This window comes from Takifugu flavidus, unplaced genomic scaffold (genome assembly GCF_003711565.1).
Source record: "Takifugu flavidus isolate HTHZ2018 unplaced genomic scaffold, ASM371156v2 ctg371, whole genome shotgun sequence".
NCBI classification, from domain to species: Eukaryota; Metazoa; Chordata; class Actinopteri; order Tetraodontiformes; family Tetraodontidae; genus Takifugu; species Takifugu flavidus.
The window spans coordinates 1-26,374 of NW_026621994.1; the positions used below are offsets into that span (position 1 = coordinate 1).

General features: G+C 47.6%; 2 protein-coding genes and 3 long non-coding RNA genes across 5 annotated transcripts; all 5 read right to left on the minus strand.

Annotated features, from left to right (window-relative positions):
* Positions 1-1,995: 1,995 nt before the first annotated feature.
* LOC130520407 (uncharacterized) lies at positions 1,996-3,373 on the minus strand. The gene is made up of 4 exons (XR_008948824.1): positions 3,185-3,373; positions 2,800-2,925; positions 2,569-2,704; positions 1,996-2,217 (listed from the first exon to the last, which is right to left on the minus strand). It is a non-coding gene; the product is annotated as an uncharacterized LOC130520407 (long non-coding RNA).
* Positions 3,374-4,247: 874 nt separating this feature from the next.
* On the minus strand, positions 4,248-6,511 carry LOC130520404 (ADP-ribosyl cyclase/cyclic ADP-ribose hydrolase 1-like). The gene is made up of 6 exons (XM_057024133.1): positions 6,223-6,511; positions 5,997-6,132; positions 5,584-5,666; positions 5,438-5,511; positions 5,283-5,375; positions 4,248-5,140 (listed from the first exon to the last, which is right to left on the minus strand). The coding sequence occupies exons 1-6, from the start codon at positions 6,265-6,267 to the stop codon at positions 5,050-5,052; spliced, it is 522 nt and encodes a 173-aa protein (XP_056880113.1). The 5' UTR covers positions 6,268-6,511; the 3' UTR covers positions 4,248-5,049.
* Positions 6,512-15,217: 8,706 nt separating this feature from the next.
* On the minus strand, positions 15,218-16,788 carry LOC130520408 (uncharacterized). The gene is made up of 3 exons (XR_008948825.1): positions 15,783-16,788; positions 15,610-15,693; positions 15,218-15,537 (listed from the first exon to the last, which is right to left on the minus strand). It is a non-coding gene; the product is annotated as an uncharacterized LOC130520408 (long non-coding RNA).
* A 130-nt stretch (positions 16,789-16,918) lies between these two features.
* Positions 16,919-18,653, minus strand: LOC130520406 (ADP-ribosyl cyclase/cyclic ADP-ribose hydrolase 1-like). The gene is made up of 4 exons (XM_057024134.1): positions 18,163-18,653; positions 17,729-17,811; positions 17,282-17,349; positions 16,919-17,208 (listed from the first exon to the last, which is right to left on the minus strand). The coding sequence occupies exons 1-4, from the start codon at positions 18,293-18,295 to the stop codon at positions 17,058-17,060; spliced, it is 435 nt and encodes a 144-aa protein (XP_056880114.1). The 5' UTR covers positions 18,296-18,653; the 3' UTR covers positions 16,919-17,057.
* Positions 18,654-19,074: 421 nt separating this feature from the next.
* On the minus strand, positions 19,075-21,758 carry LOC130520409 (uncharacterized). Its single transcript, XR_008948826.1, has 2 exons — positions 21,714-21,758; positions 19,075-19,361 (listed from the first exon to the last, which is right to left on the minus strand). It is a non-coding gene; the product is annotated as an uncharacterized LOC130520409 (long non-coding RNA).
* Positions 21,759-26,374: the final 4,616 nt, after the last annotated feature.

The window sequence follows — 26,374 nt, forward strand, 5'->3', positions numbered from 1 at the left end:
GACAATAAAAGAGAAAAAAAACGCTTAAAATAATGCTCGCAACACATCAAGCTGCAGCTAGCACAGTGTTAGCGTCAATCTTCAGGAAAAGGAAGTGCATTCATGCACATGGTGGTTGTTAAAACGAAACCTGAAAAAGCTGCCACTTCTGTTATGAACAGGCCACCTGCGGTGAATTCCAACACAACATTTCTGAGATAAAAGAAAAAAAATGGTTTAGCAAAGTTGGTGCTTTTCCATCCTTTCCGCACCAGGACAGATGGTCCAAAAAACTGACCCCAACATGTTTCCTCCACTGTCGTTTCTTATTAAAGATCAAAAGCAAAGATGGTTCCAGCTTTATTTGGATTCAGCAGTGATGAAATGACTGCATAAGTGTGCACGTTCCCCATTAGCCTGTGTGTTTGTTTACCTGCAGGAACTTTGCAAGAAAACCCGTCTAATTTGGAGCGCGATACAGCCGATCCGCAGCCCCATTCAGGCCATTAATTTGGACAGTATTCAGTCCTCTAGTTTACCTTGCGGAGCACTGACAACCTGACATAAACTTGTTTAGAGACCACCAGGCGAGGGCGACGAGCACCAGAACCGCGATTTTAAGGCAGAGCTTTATCCGAATCCTCCGTGGACCCCCCCCCGTTGATCCGCTCTATTTATATCGCTCGGCTCCCGTGACGTAAGCACCCTCCGCCGTCGAGCCTCCAATGCTGATAAAACCACGTGGGTCTGTTTCGGCGAACAACAACAAACGACTAAATAAAGACTAATCTCTCATTTTTTTAGATTGTCAGGTGAGACACTAACGTGGTTCTGATCATAATCCTGTGATCCGCTAGTCCAGTTTACCCCCAAAACACCGGCTGCGGACCTCTGACACAGATTTAGCTAGTGTTCGCTAAAGCTAAAACTCTGAATATGAACAGGAGCAAATGCAGCACACAGATGTTTCAAAGCTGATTTCACACATTTCAGAATTTTATTATTAAAACAAAAATGAAGGCAGGTAATGTTAGCAGGGGTGCATATAATAAAGGACTGGTATCTGACCTGTTTGTGTCAGGGTGATTACGGTCCTAACAGTCTAAATTTATGAAACACATCACATTTACAACCCGGTAATACAACCCTGAAAAAGTACTTTAGCTAGCTTCGGACACGTGCACCCCAATGGTGCAGCACGTCCAATATGGCTGTGGTGGTGCTGGAGCAGGACTTCACCAGCAGTTCGTGCAGGAGACGTCATTGTTGGAGGCACATTCACTAATGCGAGTTCTGCAGAGAGACACGAGACAGTCAGAACAGTGGGCTGGGGAACGGCTCCTCTGAAGCTGCCCGTATACTTACTCGCTCACTTCCTTGCATTCGTAGCCGATATTACTGCCCAGTTTCCGCCTTAATACATTTAAACACGTTTGGCAGGTGGACCTGAGCAGACCCAGGGCGGAACTTCAGGTTCTGGACATTTACATGGCAACAACCTCAAACTGGTGACAGGAGAGAACCTAGAACCTTACACGGGTTTCGCCTTTGTGACAAGGACGACGGTCAACTTCGTGACCTCGGAGTTCAACTTCAACGTCGGAACCTCGGTTTCCAGAAAATACTGAAAACAACAGGACACATGTCAGAAAACACCATCTCCACCCATAAACTCGGAAGGTAGCGGAGGGACTGACCTCGATGTCGAAGGGGGTGTCGTTGTTTCCGTCCAGCATCACCGTGGCGTCACCACGGGCAGCCGCTCTGCAAACTGTACACAGATGAGGCCTTGAGAATTTTAGAGGAAACCATCCGTCTGCCTTCACCATGACAAACATTTAAACAACCGAACGGCCCCATTTTGAGATGATCTTTTCACGCCTGGTTAGTAATCATGTTTGCATCTCCATCTTTAGCAACAGGTGTGCACAACTGTATTACTACCCACATCAACTTTGTCCCTCCATCCGTGGGTTGCTGCAGCTCGCTCAGGAGAGCACCATGTGACTCCATGCGACCGGCACAAAGCCTCATTGAGGACCCAGACCAAGAGACCATTTTAGCATTCAGCCAGGATTTGTTTTGACTCTCGAGCACTGGAAACATTGTCAAATTGTTTTTATAAAATCACCAATCCTTCACTTACTTTAGCTGATCCTTGGGTCCAGAAGGACTCAACCGGGTTTTCTTCGTTGTCTTTGCAGGTCTTCCAGTCAGGGCAGAACCAGGTGAACGTTTCTAGGTGACATCAGCAGATCAGCGTCTCATCAAAGGATATAAATAAAATAAAACATTTCGAGTTGGGATAAAGCCTCGCCTAATGTAATCACTCAGACTCTGCACTTGTCAAAAATTCCCTGATGCCAAATCAGTCAGTTAATATTAACAATTAAAGTCATATTCGTGAACAGCGCCAGCTCTCTACACAATCAGGCAGCCGGTTCAAAGGACTCAGGCTCTGATGTGCCGATAAATGAGTCAAGTTAGAACTCGTCCTGTAAGTGCACCACAGCATCCTTCTGCTGTGTTACACATGTTATCAGCTGAGAAACCTTCTGGCTTGGCTAATAATGAAGTTCTTGGTCTTACCACTGCTGCCCTCTTCTCCACACCAGATTAGGTTGTCCAACACCGACCCCAGCAGGGTGTCCTTCATCGTAACAAAACACTTTGTCTTATCATTGTAGGCATGGACCACATCCTTCGTTTTGCTCCAGAACATGGTCTAAACACCCCGTCAAAATGAAAGGTTATATTTTGCCATGAGCGATCTGAGAGCTGCCACAGGTGGGTAACAGACAGGTGACAAATCGAGGTTACCTTGTCGCGTGGCGTTGTGATGGGGGCCACCTGAAACAGGGGATTGTAGGCATCTTGGGAATTTTACGGGGGTCCCGCCCCACATACGCTTGCTCAAACGTGCTCCATATTGTTTCACAGTTGCTCCTGCAAGGAATAAAAGATCTTCCTTATCTTTAAGACCCCGTTAACAGCTCCCACTGGAACTTCTTTCCGTATTTTTAAGTTTGTCTACAGATTTATACTCAACACTCAATTGTGTAACTACTAAAACTGCTTGTTTGAGTATTTAAACCATGCAGCGCTCACATTAAACAGTCCACCTGCAGAAAGCTCAGAATAAAAGGCCTCTTGTGTGATTTTCTGCAGGTCTGCGGTGCATTCTGTGATCCCAGTCTTGACTTACCCACCGTACTGGTGACACCTGGCGATAAAAGTCTCTTAAAAAATTGAACGTCCGACTGAGTGTCACTCCCAACGTGATCGCGACCACCACCACCAGCAGCAGCACCACAGCCGCGATGCAGACCCCTCGCTTCATCCTCTCTTCTGCCGACTCACTCCGGAAGTCGCCTCGGCTGCTGCTAAGACGCAGTCCACCTTCTGTCACCCGAGTGCGCTCGCGCACGCTGTCTTATATGCGGCACCCCCGCCGTGACGTCACTGCCCCAACGCTCCGTGTGACATTAAAGTGAAACCAAAGTTAATAAGATTACTGGAACCATGCTGCACTCTTGGTTTGCAGCAGAGTGGCGAGAACCTTTCGGGCTCTTTAGTTACTTATGCAAAAAATAAATAAAAGGTTGAGACCTTTATCTAAACTGCTGCTGTTGACACACCCTTACTGACGTTTCCTTTTAATCCTTTTTAAGAATTAAGACTATCGATGAAAAAAAGAAATTGAATTGCGTGCATGAGTTTATCATTAACAGGTTTTAAAAGTGAAGGAAACGGAAGTTTAGCAGGTTTTAGCTCGTGTCTTTTTTGTATTAAATGCATCGTGTATAACTTAATAATTGAAAATGTTGAATACACATCTGCCCTGAAAGTGAGAGTGACCCACAGCCAAAACCTCAGTCCTGACACCTCCGGTTGTGTTGCATGTTCTCACTCATATGTTACAGAAACACCACGGTTGGATTAACACGTTTCACAAGTGAGAAACGTGACCTTTGAGTCGATTATTAAGCAGCATATTTACTTTGAAAGTTCTGCCGTAGGTGGGATCTGTAAAGGTCAGAAACTCCTGTTCCGACATGCTCAGGACTTTCAAGTTAGCATGAGGACCTCTTCCTCTTCTTTATCACCTGAATCGGACTCACCGACCGGTTCTGCTTCAGTGTTGATGCCGGCTTTTGTGAAAGCTCTTCCAATACATGAAGATGGTATCATAGCCCATGCGGCTACAATCCACCCACATATGGTGGCCTAACTTGCCCGCCGCTGCCTCATAGATGTGGCTGGGTGCGGTTATCTTGTCGCGGCGGCAGTAGGTGCGGAAGATGGCCGCCCTCTCCTGGTAATCCGCGGGCAGCCGCTGCGCAACAGCTGTCCTTGTGCGTATGAAGAGATGCTGCCTCCTCATAAAGCAAAAAACAGCACGACGGACCTCCTTGGAAGTGCTCAATGTCCATTTCTTCAGCAGTCGCTTTGACCTTTGGACCGTAGAGACGCCCCTTCCAGTTGTTCGCTGTTCCACAACAAACTGTTCCACTCGGTCTTCCAGCTCGGGCCACCTTGCTTTGTTCCCGCAGAAACTCAGCTTTGTCGTCTTCACTTTCGTTCACTTTCTTGTTTTCTCCACTTTCTGACCATGGACTCATTTACATTAAAATGTCTCGCAGCTGCTCGATTGCCATTTTCAGCTGCATTTTCGATGGCCTGCAGTTTAAAGTAAGCCTCATATCCTCTCTTGACCGGCGCCATTTTAGGGGATCCTTACGCGGGGTGTGCCGCTAATCGATTGGCGGAGCCTTTACCGTAGTGCACCTACCAAAGGCGCACAGCAGATTTTGGAACTCAGTCCACACACAAGGCGCAACATATTATAAGGCGCACTGTCGATTTTTGAGAAAATCTCAGTGTTTTAGGTGCGCCTTATAGTCGTGAAAACACGGTACAAGAAACCAAAAGAACTCTTGAGTGTCTCTGTTTCCAATGTTGCCATTGCTGTGGTTCAGGGCCACGATCAGTTTAACACTATCTTATGCAAAGCATTATGGGATACATGGAGTGCTCCGAATAGGGTACAGCACTGACACTGATTTTTGCTCACCGGTCGTTGTCTGCGCACGTCCAGCGGAAACCTCGAGACCGGAGGATTTCGATCAGGTCTAAGACGGATCCTCGACTACAGGATTTCCTGAGATGGAAAAACAACTCCTCACTCCTCTTTAGCTCCAGCAAATGTATTCAGAATCAGCCTCTTGGCATCCCAAAGTTTGGCATTTTAGTCCTCAGGGGATGAGTAACCTGATGAGTTTCATTTATGACTGTTTCCTTACATGAAGGGTCCGTCCCGATCGGTCACCACCTTTATGTTGACATGATCCACCCTGCAGGGGTCCAGACTGTCCAGCTCAACACTTCCAAACATGCTGCGAGAACAAAACACAATCATTTCTGATCAAACACATTCGCCACAGATGTGCTTCGGTACCTTTCCCTATTGAAGGCGTAGAAGACGGAGCCGTTGAGCAGCACGGTGACGTTCCCACAGGCCATTTCTGCAAACTGAGACATGAGGGACATCATGTGAGGCCAACGTTTCACTCTGGCGTGCGTGAATAACGGCCGGACGCTCACGTTTTGGGAAGCTCGGCGCCACAGAGAGTACACTGGATGGCGTTCACAGGCTGACCAGCCGGGACAGGAACCAAAGTCAAAGCCTGTGAGAAGCATCGACACCAGTAACAATGTTGTTTTTTTTGTAAATCAGGCATCATTGAAGACGTGGCAGTGGTGCGTTGACGTGTTGGAAAGTTATTCAAAACTACATTCACAGTAAATCCTTGAGGAGCACAGCTGCAGCTTCCTGAGCGATGGTTGAATTGGGCGTACACGTAAAAAACAAATCCCTTGTGGCGTGTCTGTGTGCTAGTTTGTTAGACAGCAAAGATTTTTTAGCGTTTGAGGTTGCATCTCTGCAGCAGGCCATCAGATTCTGGTTAATTTGAACATCAGCAGCATCCCAGATGTGCTATAATGTGTTTTTCTACCATCATTGTCTTCTTGTCCACACCACAGGAGGTCATTGAACATGTAGCCGGCTAGCGTGTCCTCTAGCGTCCAGAAGTACCGTAAAGCTGCAACGAAGGTCTGCACGAAGGTCTTGGTCTTACTCCAGAAGAGGAACTAAACAGAACAGAAGAAAAGCCCTCATTTACAGATAGTTAGCCTGATGGTGTGTCAGTAATTCAGACCTTAAGCAGAACTCTTGCTCACCCGACCACAGGGAAGAGCCCAGGCTTGTGCCATAGCGTAAAACATGTGTCGATAATCCTCCACGGTTGTGTTACAAGGAGTCTGACGGCAGACGGCCTCCTCAAAGTGTCTCCAGATGCTCTCGCAGTCATATCTGCATGTAAAGTTCAGTTATATTCCTCATCACAGCTGTTTTAATACCTCAAACAACAGAAATTCTTTTTTGGGTGTAAAATTTGGCTATTTGCTTTGGTTTCTTTGATGGCACGAAGACTCTTGTTTAGTCGTTGTTGTTAGGGTTCAGACTTCTCCAAGTTTCCTTCTTTAAATATGAGTAACCTCCCCAACTGGAAAGAACCAAATCTGATGACTATGCTGCAGACTGTGTGGCGTTTGCCATGGTTAAGGTAGTGGCATATCATGTGTCGACCACTCAGGATGCTGCAACGCCGGGCTGTCGGTCGCTAGCAAGAAGGTAACGGCTTACACGTTCCTCAACCTGGCCGGCCCAGAAGCTCTGGATAAACTCGACACATTCGACTTTGAGAGGGAAGAGGATCGCGAGGACCTCGACGTCCTCGTACAGAAGTTTGACCAGCTCTGCCTGCCAGTGAAAAACGTAATTATGGACAGACATGCATTCAACACAACCAACCAGAAACAACAGGAGTCTGTCCAGTCTTATGTTGCCACGCTGAAGGTAATGGCCAAGAAATGTGACTTCGGTGCGCTACATGATGAACTGGTTGGGAACCGTCTGGTTTGCGGCATCCACGATGACAGGTCCGCGCCCAGCTCTTAAAACAGAAAACGTTGAAATCTGCATGCTGCATGAACGGTTGGGGAGGGCCAACAGAGAAATAAAGAAGGAAGCGGAGGTGTGCATGGTCCACTTCAACCAGTGTACAAACTGAGGTGGTCAACATGCACCCCAGCGCAGCAAATGTCCTGATTTTAACAAGTGCTGTAATGTCTGCAGAAAACCCAACCACTTTTCGAGATGCTGCAGATCAGGAAAACCACTGGGCACCATCAGACCAGCACGGCCCCTGTCCCCCACTGCACGCAAGGGCTGATACACGTACGTGAGTGAGCTTGACGTACAGCCGACACAAGAGCCAGCGGATGTGTTTCACACTGAGAGCGTGGAAATGTTTTACTGCGAAAGCATAGACCAACCACAGGATGTGTGTGACCGAGATGAAAGGTTTGCTAAGCTATCCGCATGCAACACGGGCAGGCAGCTACGTGTAAAGATTGACACTGGGGCCAAATGTAACGTAATATCCAGGGCGCTCCTGCAGCACACTGACCCCACTGCCCGCATTAATCCCGACAAGAAGGCAAATCTTGTTGCCTACGGGGGTCACAATATTCAGACTCTTGGTGCAGCAGATGTGAATTTAACCTGTGGCCTACTGCAATTTCAAATTGTGGACAGAAACATCAAGCCCTTGCTGGGTCTCAGAGACAGTGTCAGACTGGGTTTTGTGACTTTTGGTCCGGAAGTGCATGCCCTCACCCAACAGGAACCACCTGAGCTATTGGAATACAAAGACCTGTTCAACAATGACACCATCGGCAAACTGCCTGTAGTGTACCACATGCGCCTTGATCACTCCGTGCCCCCCACCATATGTGCCCCGAGGCGGGTGCCACTGGCCATGAGGGACAAAATCGTGGCAGAACTGCAGAGAATGACTAACATGGAGGTCATCACACCAATCCAGGAACACACTGAATGGGTTTCAGCAATGGTGGCCGCGAAGAAAAAAGACGGCACCATCAGACTATGCATTGACCCTGTCAACCTTAACAAGGCCCTCCTCTGGCCCCATCACCCCCTGAAGACTGTGGAGGAGGTGATCACTGACATGCCAGATGCCAAAATGTTCAGCATTCTGGATGCAAAGTGTGGCTTCTGGCAGGTGCCACTCAGCGAGGAATCCTCAAGACTCACCACCTTCATGACCCCAGTGGGCTGCTACACCTTCCTACGCATGCCCTATGGCATCACCACGGGCAGTGAGGTCTTCCAAAGGTGCATGGAGCAGATTGACGACAACCTCGTGTGGGGCCGCTCTAGGGAGGATGCTGTGCATTTAAGTGTGTTTTGTCTGAAAAATCTACTCTCACATAAATGCACCTATTACTGATGCAGCATTTCTCCAGTCTTCCTGATCCATAGGGTCCATCAAGACCTGAAGGTTGAGGTCAGAGCTCCCTACCAGGCTGCACCTGGGCCCATGGACGTGTTTTCTAATCCCATCGACGCCTTCTAACGTAGAGCAACTTTAGACCAGTTCCAATATGGCTATAATAACCTGTATATTACTGATGCTCTTGTTGGGATTTCTGGGTTGTGTCTGTCTTTGGCCTGCAGGGTGTGGTGTGGAGCACAATTGGGTGCAGCTGGCACTGCAGGTGGGCGCACCTGTAGGCAATTTACATCTTGCTGCCTATTTAAGCAGGTTGTGCCTGCCTGTCAGTGCCGGGGTGTCTGTTCACTTTCCTGAGTGTTTCTGTTCGTGTTGGGAGCCTGTTCGTGTTGGGATCCTGTTCCTGTTGCCTTGGAGGGTCGCTCCTATTCCCGTGCTTCCGGTTTCCCTGGAGGACCGCTCCTGTTCCTGTGTTCCTGTTGCCCTGGAGGGCCGCTCCTGCCCCCGAGCTTCCGGTTTTCCTGGAGGGCCTCTCCTGTTCCTGTTCCGTGTCCCCTGGAGGACCGCTCCTGCTCCCCTGCAGTCTGGGAGGACTGCCTCTGCCCTCAGTGTCTCGGGGACTCGCCGATGGACCTGGGACGGGTGGACGCTGCCTCCCGATCCCCATGCGGTCCAGGAGGACTGTCTTTGTTAATGTGTGCTCCCCTTCCCTGTAAATAAAGCCCTTGACCTCTCCACCTTTGTGTCCTGGCCTGCGTTCGGGTCCGCTACCACCATGTACCGTAACAGAACACCCCGGCCAGTGTGGACCCGGCGGGTCAGGATGGTGGAGCTAAGGACACTTCCCCTCCCCTCCCTTGACAGTAACCTTCCCTGTCGCCTTTGCTGTGCTCAGCTTGATGGTCCTTGTTGGACGCCAGGAGGCGCCCGTTGAGGGGGAGGTAATGTTGGGATTTCTGGGTTGTGTCTGTCTTTGGCCTGCAGGGTGTGGTGTGGAGCACAATTGGGTGCAGCTGGCACTGCAGGTGGGCGCACCTGTAGGCAATTTACATCTTGCTGCCTATTTAAGCAGGTTGTGCCTGCCTGTCAGTGCCGGGGTGTCTGTTCACTTTCCTGAGTGTTTCTGTTCGTGTTGGGAGCCTGTTCGTGTTGGGATCCTGTTCCTGTTGCCTTGGAGGGTCGCTCCTATTCCCGTGCTTCCGGTTTCCCTGGAGGACCGCTCCTGTTCCTGTGTTCCTGTTGCCCTGGAGGGCCGCTCCTGCCCCCGAGCTTCCGGTTTTCCTGGAGGGCCTCTCCTGTCCTGTTCCGTGTCCCCTGGAGGACCGCTCCTGCTGCCCCTGCAGTCTGGGAGGACTGCCTCTGCCCTCAGTGTCTCGGGGACTCGCCGATGGACCTGGGACGGGTGGACGCTGCCTCCCGATCCCCATGCGGTCCAGGAGGACTGTCTTTGTTAATGTGTGCTCCCCTTCCCTGTAAATAAAGCCCTTGACCTCTCCACCTTTGTGTCCTGGCCTGCGTTCGGGTCCGCTACCACCATGTACCGTAACAGCTCTCTGTATATGTGGCATCTACTGCAGGTCTGTCCATCCCAGGGAGAGGAGCCCTCATCTGTGGCTCTCCCGGTTTCTTCTTTCTCCCTAAATGGGGATTATTTAATTGTTTCTGAGCCATTTCAAGGGTCTAAGGACAGAGGGTGTCACAACTGTAGAGCCCTCCGAGGCAGCAAAGATGGTGATTTGGGGCTCTAAATAAACTTGACTTGAAGGAGATGTGTTGCAGTGGTTTAGGTAAATGGTCCCCCCTCCCTTCTATAATAATAATCGTGCTGTCTGATCAGCCACACCTGTGGGCTGGATGGATGAACAAAGGAGAAGGTCTCACGAACACACACTTGGCCAGATTAGGGAGCAACATTCGAGTGAACACGCCTTTTGTGAATTTAAAAGAAGCCCTCAGATCTTTGGGTTCGGCTCATGGAAATGGGAGAAAAAACAAAAGCCCTGGCTCGTTCGCACGGCTCGTTCACACGGGGAAGCTTCCTCTTGAGCAGGTACTTGTGGGAAACAGCTACACAGCGGGGAGTCAATCATTACGAAAGTCACGTTCCTCTATCTGCTGCCCTGTAAGCACATTAACTCCTCGACTTCTGCTGAAAACCAACACTTCCTGTTTCAACTGCTGCTGTTTAAGCCCCAGTAGAGATCATCACAAAGGCCTCAACTGAAAGCAAAAAGCAACTCACATCAGTTCGGCGGCTTCAGATGATTATCTCAAGAACTTTTCCTCCTAAGTTAAGGACAGAGGCGTGTAAAATACTCACCCCAGCCACGACGCCAAAAGCCCCTCCGCTCTAGCACAGCTTCGTCCTGACCGAAGCTTAAAGGACCGAGGAAAGTTTTCCAAGCGGCCCTCCTCCCATCCAGACCCCATGACTCCCATTAGGTGGTGAGACGTTGCTGTTGTCAGCTGCCTGCCACGATGGCACTTAAGTGTTTATGAAATGAAAAGGAAGGACACAAAGATGTACTCGCAGAATGTGGAAGCATCAGAAAACTGGTGGAAACTTCACACACACTCAAGTGCTCCCTTTGACAGGTCAAACAAAGACCAGTGGGCTAATTTGGAGCATCGTCCTCTTTATATCCTTACATTTCTTAGCTTGTTATGCTGTCCACAAATGTCAGACGGGGGCTATGACCCCCGCGACCCCGTTAAGGGAAGAGCAGAAGCGGTTTGTGATCAGTTTAATCGACCCTCATCTCTGATCAGAAGCGCCTGGGCGATGCTGCCATCTTCCGGCAGGAGAGAGTATTACGTGTGTTTACGTCTAGATTATTAAATTCAGGGTGACGATACAAATTTAACAATATCTCTTACAATTTTAATAGCTAACTCACTAAAGTTGTTACATTGCTAATACAGTGGTTATAACATGAAATCATGCTGTGTAAATAGACGATTTGTGTTTACCGGTCGATCTACGTCCCAGTCCTCACCTATGGCCATCAACGCTGGGTGATGACCGAAAGAACGAGATCGCGGATACAAGCGGCTGAATGAGTTTCCACCGCAGGGTGGCCGGGCTCAGCCTTAGAGATAGGGTGAGAAGCTCGGACATCCGGGAGGGGCTCGGAGTAGAACCGCTGCTCCTCCACATCGAGAGGAGTCAGTTGGGGTGGCTCGGGCATCTAGCTAGGATGCCTTCCGGACGCCTCCCTTTAGGAGTGTTCCGGACATGTCCCACCGGGAGGCGGCCCCGTGGCCGGCCCAGGACGAGGGGGAGAGATTACATCTCTCGCCTGGCTTGGGAGCGGCTGGGGGTCCCCCCGGAGAAGCTGATGGAAGTGGCCGGGGAGAGGGCTGTCTGGGCATCCCTCCTGAAGCTGCTGCCCCCGCGACCCGGATCCGGATAAGCGGCAGAAAACGAATAACAGCAATAAGGCCAACTATACCTGTTCAACTGTTACCCCAGAGAGGTAAGAGCGTTGAGTGTCTTTTGGAAGAGATTATTTTAAAGATGTTTTTAAGGCAGCCTTTAAAAAGGTATATAGTTTATGTTGCCCCTGAAAATGTTGTTTTCAACTGTCAGCAACACCTGAGTTATCATTGGACAGCACTAGACTGGTTTAGATCATACTTATCTGATAGATACCAGTTTGCCCATGTCCATGGCGTTCCCTCCTCATACAGTAGGGTTAGCCATGGAGTTCCTCAAGGTTCTGTACTCGGACCAATCCTCTTCACATTGTACATGCTTCCCTTAGGGAACATTATTCGGCAGCATGGGATAAATTTTCATTGTTATGCCGATGACACTCAGCTATATTTATCCATGAAACCCGAGGAGACAGAGAAGTTAGTGAAGCTCCAGACCTGTCTTAAAGACATAAAGTCCTGGATGTCTTCAAATTCCCCTCCTCCTTAACCCAGGAAAAACTGAGGTCATGGTGTTTGGTCCTGAACTCTCAGGGATAGATTAGATCACATGATCACTCTAGATCAGGGGTGGGCAAACATTTTGATTCGTGGGCCACAATGGGTTCTAACATTTGACAAAGGGGCCGGACCAGGAGCAGATGGATGGATGGAGTGCTTTGGTAACCTCACCTCATTGGAGAAAAAATACACATCTTGGGATATGGAGAAAACATGTGCTTTAATTTCAAATGAAAATGAAGAGAAGCATTACAACAAAATATCTGACTTTGGAATGAGTCTTAAAACACTTAAAATCAAATGAATAAAATGTGCCTTTTTAACCAAAATTAATAACCATTTCTATTTTAAAGCACTGACAGTTCTGTTATCCTCAGGATATCACCATCACTCTCCTCCTGACTGTCTAGTGGGAAAACACCAGAATTGCAGTGAAAATTTAACATTAACAAGGTTAATTTGGCGGGCCGGATTAAAACGTTTAATGGGCCGCGTGTGGCCCCCGGGCCTTAGTTTGCCCATGCCTGCTCTAGATGGTATCTCATTAACATCTAGTCTCTCTGTGAGGAATCTAGGAGTAACTTTTGATCAAAATCTCTCCTTCAACTCACACATTAAATTAGTCTCTAGAAGTGCCTTTTTTCACTTGAGGAACATCTCAAAGATCAGGAAGCTACTGACCCACCATGATGCTGAAAAGTTAGTCCATGCATTTGTTACTTCCAGGCTGGACTACTGTAACTCCTTATTATCAGGGTGTCCAAACAACTCTTTAAGAAGCCTCCAGTTGATCCAAAATGCTGCAGCCAGAGTTCTGACAGGTATTGACAAAAGAGATCACATTACTCCTGTACTGGCATTGCTTCACTGGCTGCCCGTTAAATTTAGAATAATTTTTAAAACCCTTCTTTTGACCTACAAGGTCCTCAGAGGCCTAGCTCCATCCTACCTGGAGGAGCTAGTGATACCTTATCAGCCCAATAGACCGCTCCGCTCTCAGAATGCTGGTCTACTTGTGGTTCCCAGAGTTTCCAGGAGTAGAATGGGGGGCCAAGCATTTAGCTACCAGGCCCCCCTGCTATGGAACCAGCTCCCTGTCTGGGTACGGGAGGCTGACTCCATCGCTACTTTTAAGATTAGACTCAAAACCTACCTCTTTGAAAAAGCTTATTGTTACTAATTCAGTAGTTCCAGTTACTATCATAGACAGACAAATTATCATACCTAGGGGGTCGTCTAATCGTTAGGTCACATCTTAGCTATGCTGTTATAGGCCAAGGCTGCCGGGGTCCGGAAACATGATCACCTGACAGGCCTCTGTCACTCCACTGGGTCATGGTTTCCTCTCCTTTCCTCCCCTTTCCTCTCCTCATCAAGCAGACTAGTTATGCTGATTCTTGTGTAGTTTTTCTGCTTCTCCCCCCCCCCCCTCTATTTATCTATTTATTTACAGGTATCACTGCCATCGGAGCTGCATAATGACTGCCGGCCCCGCTGAAGTGATTGTGCATCATATTTTTTGTGTGTGTTTCTGTGCTCTGTGCCTCTCCTCTCCCTCTCCTCTCCTCTCCTCTCCTCTCCTCTCCTCTCCTTTTCCTCTCCCTCTCCTCTTCTTTCCTCTCCTCTTTCCCCTCCTCCTCCTTCTCCTCTCCTCTACCTCCCCTCCACTCTACTTCTCCTCTCCTCTACCCCTCTCCTCTCCTACCTATCCTATCCTCTACCTGTCCTCCCTCTTCTCCTCTCTCTTTACCCAGCCGGCCATCAGCAGGAGGGTCCCCCTACATGAGCCTGGTCCTGCTCAAGGTTTCTTCCTGTTAAAGGGGAGTTTTTCCTTGCCACTGTTGCTTGTCTGGGGTCAGGCCCTGGGATTCTGGAAAGCGCCTTGAAACAATTTTGATTGTATAAGACGCTATATAAATAAGATTGATTTGATTTGATTTGATTGTGTTATAGGCCTATGTTAAATAAATCTGTAACAAACTAGACAATTAAAATAAATTAAATTAATTCCTATAAACTCTTAGGAAATACAAGCCTATAGAATCTTTGCAGTTGTGCATTTTGAAATGCTGTTTTTTTTTTTGTTTTCCCCCAAACTTCAACATGTGTTGTGATCCAGGATTCCCAGTTGTGTTTGTCCTGCAGGGGGCGTGGTGGAGCCATGCTCCGGCCACCTGTTAGCGCACCTGCAGGACATCAGTGATCAGCAGTTTTCTTTTACTCGAAGTGTAAGTGTTTCCTGATACTAGTTTTGTGTGTGTGTGATATTCTAATGTGTGTGGGTTATTCTAAGTGCGTCCACACCAGCCAGCCACACGCTGAAACCCAGGAAGGAAATACTGTTGAATGTTGTTAAACCAACTGGCATCTGCAGTGACGTGCATCCAATATAATTTTATATTTCCCCCTTGTGAATTGGAACTTCAGCAAAACTTTTGCAGCCCCATCAAGGCCATTAATTTGGACAGTATTCAGTCCTCTAGTTTACCTTGCGGAGCACTGACAACCTGACATAAACTTGTGTAGAGACCACCAGGCGAGGGCGACGAGCACCAGAACCGCGATTTTAAAAGCAGAGCTTTATCCGAATCCTCCGTGGACCCCCCCGTTGATCCGCTCTATTTATATCGCTCGGCTCCCGTGACGTAAGCACCCTCCGCCGTCGAGCCTCCAATGCTGATAAAACCACGTGGTAATCTCTCGTTTTTTTTAGATTGTCAGGTGAGACACTAACGTGGTTCTGATCACAATCCCGTGATCCGTTAGTCCAGTTTACCCCCAAAACACCGGCTGCGGACCTCTGACACAGATTTAGCTAGTGTTCGCTAAAGCTAAAACTCTGAATATGAACAGGAGCAAATGCAGCACACAGATGTTTCAAAGCTGATTTCACACATTTCAGAATTTTATTTAAAAAAAAAAAATGAAGGCAGGTAATGGTAGGACCGTAATCACCCTGACACAAACAGGTCAGATATCAGTCCTTTATTATTATGCACCCCTGCTGGTATCTGACCTGTTTGTGTCAGGGTGATTACGGTCCTAACAGTCTAAATTTATGAAACACATCACATTTACAACCCGGTAATACAACCCTGAAAAAGTACTTTAGCTAGCTTCGGACACGTGCACCCCAGTGGTGCAGCACGTCCAATATGGCTGTAGTGGTGCTGGAGCAGAACTTCACCAGCAGTTCGTGCAGGAGATGTCATTGTTGGAGGCACATTCATTAATGCGAGTTCTGCAGAGAGACACGAGACAGTCAGAACAGTGGGCTGGGGAACGGCTCCTCTGAAGCTGCCCATATACTTACTCGCTCACTTCCTTGCATTTGTAGATGATTTTACTGTTCAGTTCCTGCGTTAAATTTTTTAAAGACTCGTTTGAGCAGGTGGACCTGAGCAGACCCAGAGCAGAACTTCAGGTTCTGGACATTTACATGGCAACAACCTCAAACTGGTGACAGGAGAGAACCTAGAACCTTACACGGGTGTTGTCGCTGTGACAAGGACGACGGTCAACTTCCTGACCTTGGCGGATGTCATGAACCAGCTCATGGACAATCAGAACACACTGAAGAAGGAGGGTGTGATCGTCATCAGACCAACCCCTGGTCTCTGCCACTCTCTCAAATAAGGAAAAAAAAAAAAGATCTGGATCCCTCTCTGTGAAGCTTGGAACCAAACGCAAATTAGCTAGTACATCAAAAACACCCTTCTCCGGAACAGAACCAGTATTTACCAGCTTTCCTTCCATTAACAGATCTAGTCGACATTGCTCTAGCTCAACTTTAGCCCTCTCAGTTTTCTGCCTCATGACTTCCATTTCCAATTCCCTATTCTGTTTAAAAGTTTCATGTTCAAATTGTAACCTCAGAAGTTCTTTTTGTTGTTCAAATGTTAAAGACTCCACCCTAGCTGATGGCATGAACAAAGATCTTTTACTCAGCTCCTTTTTTACCAATATTTTATCTTCAATCAACTTTTCTTTCACCGCCACCCTTACCGTTTCTTTCAGCTTTTTATCTGTGATTTCAATTCCAAAGTGCTCAGCAATTTTCAAAAGTTGATCTTTGGTGCATTGGTCCAACAACTCAGTGGGAGACTGAACAAACTCCTCTACCAAGGAAGCCATACTCCGTTGTACCTCCAAACAAGAGTCATCAACCCCCTCTACCATAAACTGGAAAAAAAAAAAATCGTCGTAACTAAGCTCAACCCTAGTCTTCAAGCAGTTACCGGTGAGAGGCTTTTAATCACAGAACCCAGCGGGGCTGGAAAGCACCTGCTATGCAGCCACTTCCAGGGAACCCCTGGACGTGAACCTGAGCATATAGCTCTACTCACTTTCACCACCACATAAAAGTTGCCACCACAGGTTCCCTACACAGAACCCATGGGATAAACCTACCAGGGGGTGAGACTCCAAAAACACCTACCCAGAAAAACTCACCGGTCTTCTGAAAAACTTGAACACAAAAACGTAATCAAAACTAAGCCGACACCATCACCCAAAGTGTATTCCTCCCTCTAAATCAAATCCTTTCCCTAATCGATTGGACGAGCCCCCATTTTGTCATGAACCAGCTCATGGATCAGACAAAGTAGGGAGAACACACAGGATGGATTTTAGAACAAAGGGAATTTATTGATTGATCAGGCAAAACAACAAACCAAAGCAGAACACCCAAGCAGTCCTGGTGGGAGCCAAGCAAGAGAGTGACTGCCCAGACTGTGGAGCATTTATAGCCCTCACAGCTGATCAGTCCAGGTGAGCTGGATCACCACTTAGCAGCAGTTGGCCCACCCACTGCCTGCAGAAGGGAGGAGACAACAGAGAGGCAGGCAGAGAAGACACAGCCAGGGTCGTCACAGCGGAGTTCAAATTCGGAACCTCGGTCTTCGCGAAAACACTGAAAACAACAGGACACATGTCAGAAAACACCATCTCCACCCATAAACTCGGAAGGTAGCGGAGGGACTGACCTCGTATTGTTGAAGGGGATGGATCCGTTCAGCATCACCGTGGCGTCACCAGCGGCAGCCTCTGCAAACTGTACACAGATGAGGCCTTGAGAATTTTAGAGGAAACCATCCGTCTGCCTTCACCATGACAAACATTTAAACAACCGAACGGCCCCATTTTGAGATGATCTTTTCACGCCTGGTTAGTTAATCATGTCTTTGCATCTCCATCTTTAGCAACAGATGTGCACAACTGTATTACTACCCACATCAACTTTGTCCCTCCATCCGTGGGTTGCTGCAGCTTGCTCAGGAGAGCACCATGTGACTCCATGGCGACCGGCACAAAGCCTCATTGAGGACCCAGACCAAGAGACCATTTTAGCATTCAGCCAGGATTTGTTTTGACTCTCGAGCACTGGAAACATTGTCAAATTGTTTTTATAAAATCACCAATCCTTCACTTACTTTAGCTGATCCTTGAGTCCAGAAGGAGCGAACCGGGTTGTCTTCGTAGGTATCACATTTAGGGCAGAACCAGGTGAACGTTTCTAGGTGACATCAGCAGATCAGTGTCACGTCAAAGGGATATAAATAAAATAAAACATTTCGAGTTGGGATAAAGCCTCGGCCTAATGTTTACTCAGACTCTGCACTTGTCAAAAATTCCCTGATGCCAAATCAGTTAGTTAATATTAACAATTAAAATCATATTTGTGCACAGCGCCAGCTCTCTACACAAACAGGCAGCCGGTTCAAAGGACTCAGGCTCTGATGTGCCGATAAATGAGTCAAGTTAGAACTTGTCCTGTAAGCGCACCACAGCATCCTTCTGCTGTGTTACACATGTTATCAGCTGAGAAACCTTCTGGCTTGGCTAATAATGAAGTTCTTGGTCTTACCATTGCTGCCCTCTTTTCCACACCAGATTAGGTTGTTCAACACCGACCCAAGCAGGGTGTCCTCCATCATAACAAAACACTTTCTCTTATCATTGTAGGCATGGACCACGCGCTCCGTTTTGCTCCAGAACATGGTCTAAAAAACCCGCCAAAATGAAAAGTTATATTTTTTCAACGTGATCGCGACCACCACCACCACCACCACCACCAGCACCACAACCGCGATGCAGACCCCTCGCTTCATCCCTCTCTTCTGCCAACTCACTCTGGAAGTCCGCCTCGGCTGCTGCCAAGACGCAGTCCGCCTTCTGTCACCCGAGTGCTCGCGCACGCTGTCTTATATGCGGCACCCCCGCCGTGACGTCACTGCCCCAACGCTCCGTGTGACATTAAAGTGAAACTAAAGTTAATAAGATTACTGGAACCACGCTGCACTCTTGGTTGCAACAGAGTAGCGAGAACCTTTCGGGCTCTTTAGTTGCAAAAAATAAATAAAAGGTTGAGAACCTTTATCTAAACTGCTGCTGTTGAACACACCCTTACTGACGTTTCCTTTTAATCCTTTTTAAGAACTATCGATGAAAAAAAGAAAGTGAATTGCGTGCATGAGTTTATCATTAACAGGTTAAAAGTGAAGGAAACTGAAGTTTAGCAGGTTTTAGCTCGTGTCTTTTTTGTATTAAATGCATCGTGTATAACTTAATAATTGAACATGTTGAATACACATCTGCCCTGAAAGTGAGAGTGACCCACAGCCAAAACCTCAGTCCTGACACCTCGGGGGTCCTTTTTTTTTTGTTTGATGCACGACTGAACTGCACAGTATAAAAGACTTTTGGGGCTTCCTGTTGAACTTTTGTCTCATAAACCTTGAACCCTGTGAGGAAGCCTAAGGAAAGTTGAACACACTGATTGTGATATTGCATCAGTCACTCATGTTCTCACTCACATGTTACAGAAACACCACGGTTGGATCAACACAAGTGAGAAACGTGACCTTTGAGTCTATTATTAAGCAGCATATTTACTTTGAAAGTTCTGCCGTAGGTGGGATCTGTAAAGGTCAGAGACTCCTGTTCCGACATGCTCAGGATTTTCAAGTTAGCATGAGGATCCTTCCAGCCTTTCCCAGGCTGTGTGCATCTGTTTGGCAGGACGATTGTTCGGAGTTCCAGATCCACTGTAGGATCATCTGTGTCCTGTAGACAGATATGATATCCTTTACCCAAGGGTCCCTTCACTGGAAAATCCCACAAACAACATCGGTGTGGAGCTCCTGTTTCTACCAAGTCCTTCCATCTACTTTACTTCTTTACAAATGTTTGAGTTTTAGGCGTTAAAAGTTTAGAACTGAATCAAAAAAACAGACAGCCTTTTTTCGCAATATACATAACGTATTTTCACGACCATAAGGCGCACTGTAATAAAAGGCGCAGTCTCAGTTATGGGTGCTATTTCTGTATTTAAAACATACATAAGTGCACCGTATTATTAGGCGCATGCTGAAACATACAGTAAAAAATGACAAGTAAAACAATGAGTTTCGACACATTTATTGAACAAAATATTCATTCTTCCGCCACAAAACCATCAAAGTTTTCATCTTCTGTATCTGAATTAAACAGCTGCGCTATTTCAATGTCCAACATCCCGAATTCCTCTTCTTCATCACCTGAATCGGACTCACCGACTGGTTCCGGTTTAGCGTTGATTTTGTGAAAGATCTTCCAATACATGAACACGGTATCATAGCCCATACGTCTACAATCCACCTGCATAAGGTGGCCTAACTTGCCCGCCGCTGCCTTATAGATGTGGCTGGGTGCGGTTATCTTGTCGCGGCAGCAGTGGTGGGAAGATGGCCGCCCTCTCCTGGTAATCCGCGGGCAGCCGCTGCGCAACAGTTGTCCTTGTACTTATGAAGAGATGCTGCCTCCTCATAAAGCAAAAACACCACGACGGACCTCCTTGGAAGTGCTCAATGTCCATTTCTTCAGCAGTCGCTTTGGCCTTTGGTGACAGTAGAGACGCCCCTTCCAGTAGTTCGCTGTTCCACAACCAACTGTTCCACTCGGTCTTCCAGCTCGGGCCACTTTGCTTTGTTCCCGCAGAAACTCAGCTTTGTCTTCCTCACTTTCATTCACTTTCTTGTTTTCTCCACTTTCTGACCATGGACTCATTTACATTAAAATGTCTCGCAGCTGCTCGATTGCCATTTTCAGCCGTATATTCGATGGCCTGCAGTTTAAAGTAAGCCTCATATTCTCTCTTGACCGGCGCCATTTTAGGGGATCCTTACGCGGAGGTGTGCCGCTAATCGATTGGTGGAGCCTTTACTGTAGTGCACCTACCAAAGGCACACAGCAGATTTTGGAACTCAGTCCACACACAAGGCGCAACATATTATAAGGCGCACTGTCGATTTTTGAGAAAATCTCAGTGTTTTAGGTGCGCCTTATAGTTGTGAAAATACGGTAACTTTCCAACACGTCAATGCACCACTGCCAACTGAGACGCGTATGAGGCTTACTTTAAACTGCAGGCCATCGAATATATATAATATATATCTACTCTCACATAAATGCACCTATTACTGATGCAGCATTTCTCCCGTCTTCCTGATCCATAGGGTCCATCGAGACCTGAAGGTTGAGGTCAGAGCTCCGTACAAGGCTGCACCTGGGCCCATGGACGTGTTTTCTAATCCCATCGACGCCTCTCTAACGTAGAGCAACTTTAGACCAGTGGCTATATGGCTATAATAACCTGTATATTACTGATGCTCTCTGTATATGTGGCATCTACTGCAGGTCTGTCCACAGGGAGAGGAGCCCTCATCTGTGGCTCTCCTGGTTTCTTCTTTCTCCCTAAATGGGGATTATTTAAGTGTTTCTGAGCCATTTCAAGGGTCTAAGGACAGAGGGTGTCACAACTGTCGAGCCCTCCGAGGCAGCAAAGATGGTGATTTGGGGCTCTAAATAAACTTGACTTGAAGGAGATGTGTTGCAGTGGTTTAGGTAAATGGTCCCCCCTCCCTTCTATAATAATAATCGTGCTGTCTGATCAGCCACACCTGTGGGCTGGATGGATGAACAAAGGAGAAGGTCTCGCGAACACACACTTGGCCAGATTAGGGAGCAACATTCGAGTGAAACACGCCTTTTGTGAATTTAAAAGAAGCCCTCAGATCTTTGGGTTCGGCTCATGGAAATGGGAGAAAAAACAAAAGCCCTGGCTCGTTTACACGGGGAAGCTTCCTCTTGAGCAGGTCCTTGTGGGAACTACAGCTGCACAGCAGGGAGTCAATCATTACGAAAGTCAATCATTTGAACCGTTCCTCTATCTGCTGCCCTGTAAGCACATTAACTCCTCGACTTCTGCTGAAAACCAACACTTCCTGTTTCAACTGCTGCTGTTTAAGCCCCGGTAGAGATCATCACAAAGGCCTCAACTGAAAGCAAAAAGCAACTCACATCAGTTCGGCGGCTTAAGATGATTATCTCAAGAACTTTTCCTCCTAAGTTAAGGACAGAGGCGTGTAAAATACTCACCCCAGCCACGATGCCAAAAGCCCCTCCGCTCTAGCACAGCTTCGTTCTGAACCGAAGCTTAAAGGAAAATCCCACAAACAACATCGGTGTGGAGCTCCTGTTTCTACCAAGTCCTTCCATCTACTTTACTTCTTTACAAATGTTTGAGTTTTAGGCGTTAAAAGTTTAGAACTGCATCAAAAAAACAGACAGCCTTTTTTCGCAATATACATAACGTATTTTCACGACCATAAGGCGCACTGTAATAAAAGGCGCAGTCTCTGTTATGGGTGCTATTTCTGTATTTACAACATACATAAGGCGCATCGTATTATTAGGCGCATGCTGAAACATACAGTAAAAAATGACAAGTAAAACAATGAGTTTCGACACATTTATTGAACAAAATATTCATTCTTCCGCCACAAAACCATCAAAGTTTTCATCTTCTGTATCTGAATTAAACAGCTGCACTATTTCAATGTCCAACATCCCGAATTCCTCTTCTTCATCACCTGAATCGGACTCACCGACCAGTTCCGGTTTAGCGTTGATTTTGTGAAAGCTCTTCCAATACATGAAGACGGTATCATAGCCCATGCATCTACAATCCACCTGCATAAGGTGGCCTAACTTGCCCGCCGCTGCCTCATAGATGTGGCTGGGTGCGGTTATCTTGTCGCGGCAGTAGGTGTGGAAGATGGCCGCCCTCTCCTGGTAATCCGCGGGCAGCCGCTGCGCAACAGTTGTCCTTGCGCGTATGGAGAAATGCCGCCTCCTCATAAAGCAAAAACACCACGACGGACCTCCTTGGAAGTGCTCAATGTCCATTTCTTCAGCAGTCGCTTTGGCCTTTGGTGACAGTAGAGACGCCCCTTCCAGTAGTTCGCTGTTCCACAACCAACTGTTCCACTCGGTCTTCCAGCTCGGGCCACTTTGCTTTGTTCCCGCAGAAACTCAGCTTTGTCTTCCTCACTTTCATTCACTTTCTTGTTTTCTCCACTTTCTGACCATGGACTCATTTACATTAAAATGTCTCGCAGCTGCTCGATTGCCATTTTCAGCCATATATTCGATGGCCTGCAGTTTAAAGTAAGCCTCATATTCTCTCTTGACCGGCGCCATTTTAGGGGATCCTTACGCGGAGGTGTGCCGCTAATCGATTGGTGGAGCCTTTACCGTAGTGCACCTACCAAAGGCACACAGCAGATTTTGGAACTCAGTCCACACACAAGGCGCAACATATTATAAGGCGCACTGTCGATTTTTGAGAAAATCTCAGTGTTTTAGGTGCGCCTTATAGTCGTGAAAATACGGTAACTTTCCAACACGTCAATGCACCACTGCCAACTGAGACGCGTATGAGGCTTACTTTAAACTGCAGGCCATCGAATATATATAATATATATCTACTCTCACATAAATGCATCTATTACTGATGCAGCATTTCTCCCGTCTTCCTGATCCATAGGGTCCATCGAGACCTGAAGGTTGAGGTCAGAGCTCCGTACAAGGCTGCACCTGGGCCCATGGACGTGTTTTCTAATCCCATCGACGCCTTCTAACGTAGAGCAACATTAGACCAGTGGCTATATGGCTATAATAACCTGTATATTACTGATGCTCTCTGTATATGTGGCATCTACTGCAGGTCTGTCCACAGGGAGAGGAGCCCTCATCTGTGGCTCTCCTGGTTTCTTCTTTCTCCCTAAATGGGGATTATTTAAGTGTTTCTGAGCCATTTCAAGGGTCTAAGGACAGAGGGTGTCACAACTGTCGAGCCCTCCGAGGCAGCAAAGATGGTGATTTGGGGCTCTAAATAAACTTGACTTGAAGGAGATGTGTTGCAGTGGTTTAGGTAAACAGTCCCCCCTCCCTTCTATAATAATAATCATGCTGTCTGATCAGCCACACCTGTGGGCTGGATGGATGAACAAAGGAGAAGGTCTCGCGAACACCACTTGGCCAGATTAGGGAGCAACATTCGAGTGAAACACGCCTTTTGTGAATTTAAAAGAAGCCCTCAGATCTTTGGGTTCGGCTCATGGAAATGGGAGAAAAAACAAAAGCCCTGGCTCGTTTACACGGGGAAGCTTCCTCTTGAGCAGGTCCTTGTGGGAAATACAGCTGCACAGCAGGGAGTCAATCATTACGAAAGTCAATCATTTGAACCGTTCCTCTATCTGCTGCCCTGTAAGCACATTAACTCCTCGACTTCTGCTGAAAACCAACACTTCCTGTTTCAACTGCTGCTGTTTAAGCCCCGGTAGAGATCATCACAAAGGCCTCAACTGAAAGCAAAAAGCAACTCACATCAGTTCGGCGGCTTAAGATGATTATCTCAAGAACTTTTCCTCCTAAGTTAAGGACAGAGGCGTGTAAAATACTCACCCCAGCCACGATGCCAAAAGCCCCTCCGCTCTAGCACAGCTTCGTTCTGAACCGAAGCTTAAAGGAAAATCCCACAAACAACATCGGTGTGGAGCTCCTGTTTCTACCAAGTCCTTCCATCTACTTTACTTCTTTACAAATGTTTGAGTTTTAGGCGTTAAAAGTTTAGAACTGCATCAAAAAAACAGACAGCCTTTTTTCGCAATATACGTAACGTATTTTCACGACCATAAGGCGCACTGTAATAAAAGGCGCAGTCTCTGTTATGGGTGCTATTTCTGTATTTAAAACATACATAAGTGCACCGTATTATTAGGCGCATGCTGAAACATACAGTAAAAAATGACAAGTAAAACAATGAGTTTCGACACATTTATTGAACAAAATATTCATTCTTCCGCCACAAAACCATCAAAGTTTTCATCTTCTGTATCTGAATTAAACAGCTGCACTATTTCAATGTCCAACATCCCGAATTCCTCTTCTTCATCACCTGAATCGGACTCACCGACCAGTTCCGGTTTAGCGTTGATTTTGTGAAAGCTCTTCCAATACATGAAGACGGTATCATAGCCCATGCGTCTACAATCCACCTGCATAAGGTGGCCTAACTTGCCCGCCGCCTCATAGATGTGGCTGGGTGCGGTTATCTTTCGCGGCAGTAGGTGTGGAAGATGGCCGCCCTCTCCTGGTAATCCGCGGGCAGCCGCTGCGCAACAGTTGTCCTTGCGCGTATGGAGAAATGCCGCCTCCTCATAAAGCAAAAACACCACGACGGACCTCCTTGGAAGTGCTCAATGTCCATTTCTTCAGCAGTCGCTTTGGCCTTTGGTGACAGTAGAGACGCCCCTTCCAGTAGTTCGCTGTTCCACAACCAACTGTTCCACTCGGTCTTCCAGCTCGGGCCACTTTGCTTTGTTCCCGCAGAAACTCAGCTTTGTCTTCCTCACTTTCATTCACTTTCTTGTTTTCTCCACTTTCTGACCATGGACTCATTTACATTAAAATGTCTCGCAGCTGCTCGATTGCCATTTTCAGCCGTATATTCGATGGCCTGCAGTTTAAAGTAAGCCTCATATTCTCTCTTGACCGGCGCCATTTTAGGGGATCCTTACGCGGAGGTGTGCCGCTAATCGATTGGTGGAGCCTTTACCGTAGTGCACCTACCAAAGGCACACAGCAGATTTTGGAACTCAGTCCACACACAAGGCGCAACATATTATAAGGCGCACTGTCGATTTTTGAGAAAATCTCAGTGTTTTAGGTGCGCCTTATAGTCGTGAAATATACGGTAACTTTCCAACACGTCAACGCACCCTGCCAACTGAGACGCGTATGAGGCTTTCCAAGCGGCCCTCCTCCCATCCAGACCCCATGACTCCCATTAGGTGGTGAGACGTTGCTGTTGTCAGCTGCCACGATGGCCTGAGGGGCACCGCGTTGCCTTTGATGGACACTTAAGTGATTAGCGGCACACCTACGCGTAAGGATCCCCTAAAATCGCGCCAGTCAAGCGAGACGCGTATGAGGCTTACTTTAAACTGCAGGCCATCGAATATGCGGCTGAAAATGGCAATCGAGCAATCTTAGTGTTTTCGCTTTATGAGGAGGCGGCATCTCTCCATACGCGCGAGGACAACTGTTGCGCAGCAGCTGCTCGCGGATTACCAGGAGAGGGTGGCCATCTTCCCTAACCCTAACCCTAACCAGGAGAGGGCCGCCATCTTCCCTAACCCTAACCCTAACCAGGAGAGGGTGGCCATCTTCCCTAACCCTAACCAGGAGAGGGTGGCCATCTTCCCTAACCCTAACCAGGAGAGGGTGGCCATCTTCCCTAACCCTAACCAGGAGAGGGCCGCCATCTTCCCTAACCCTAACCCTAACCAGGAGAGGGCCGCCATCTTCCCTAACCCTAACCCTAACCAGGAGAGGGTGGCCATCTTCCCTAATCCTAACTAGGAGAGGGCGGCCATCTTCCGCACCTGCCGCGACAAGATAACCGCGCCCAGCCACATCACCGACATGGATGAGATCCCTCTGACTTTTAACATCCCTTTGACCCACAAAGTGGAGAAAAAGGGACCAGCATGGTGGCGATACGCACAACGGGGCACGAGAAGTCTTTGTTCACCGTGGTTCTCGGCTGCCACGGAAACGGACAGAGCGCTGGGTGACGGAAGGCGAACACTCCTTCACAAAGACTATGAGGCAGTGGCGGGCAGGTTATGCCACCATATGCGGGTGGATTGTAGACGCATGGGCTATGATACCGTCTTCATGTATTGTAAGAG

What these genes read in the sequence shown, in the direction of transcription:
- LOC130520404 (XM_057024133.1), bottom strand. Translation starts at nt 6,267, where the DNA reads ATGTTTTACGCTATGGCACAAGCCTGGGCTCTTCCCTGTGGTCGG. An exon ending in GGGCTCTTCCCTGTGGTCGG is followed by an intron (nt 6,133 to 6,222) that starts GTGAGCAAGAGT and finishes TGTTCTGTTTAG; the next exon opens with TTCCTCTTCTGGAGTAAGAC. An exon ending in GGCGCCGAGCTTCCCAAAAC is followed by an intron (nt 5,512 to 5,583) that starts GTGAGCGTCCGG and finishes CTCATGTCTCAG; the next exon opens with TTTGCAGAAATGGCCTGTGG.
- LOC130520406 (XM_057024134.1), bottom strand. Translation starts at nt 18,295, where the DNA reads ATGTTCTGGAGCAAAACGGAGCGCGTGGTCCATGCCTACAATGATAAG. An exon ending in TGGAAAAGAGGGCAGCAATG is followed by an intron (nt 17,812 to 18,162) that starts GTAAGACCAAGA and finishes GATGTCACCTAG; the next exon opens with AAACGTTCACCTGGTTCTGC. An exon ending in ATCCCCTTCAACAATACGAG is followed by an intron (nt 17,209 to 17,281) that starts GTCAGTCCCTCC and finishes TGTTGTTTTCAG; the next exon opens with TGTTTTCGCGAAGACCGAGG.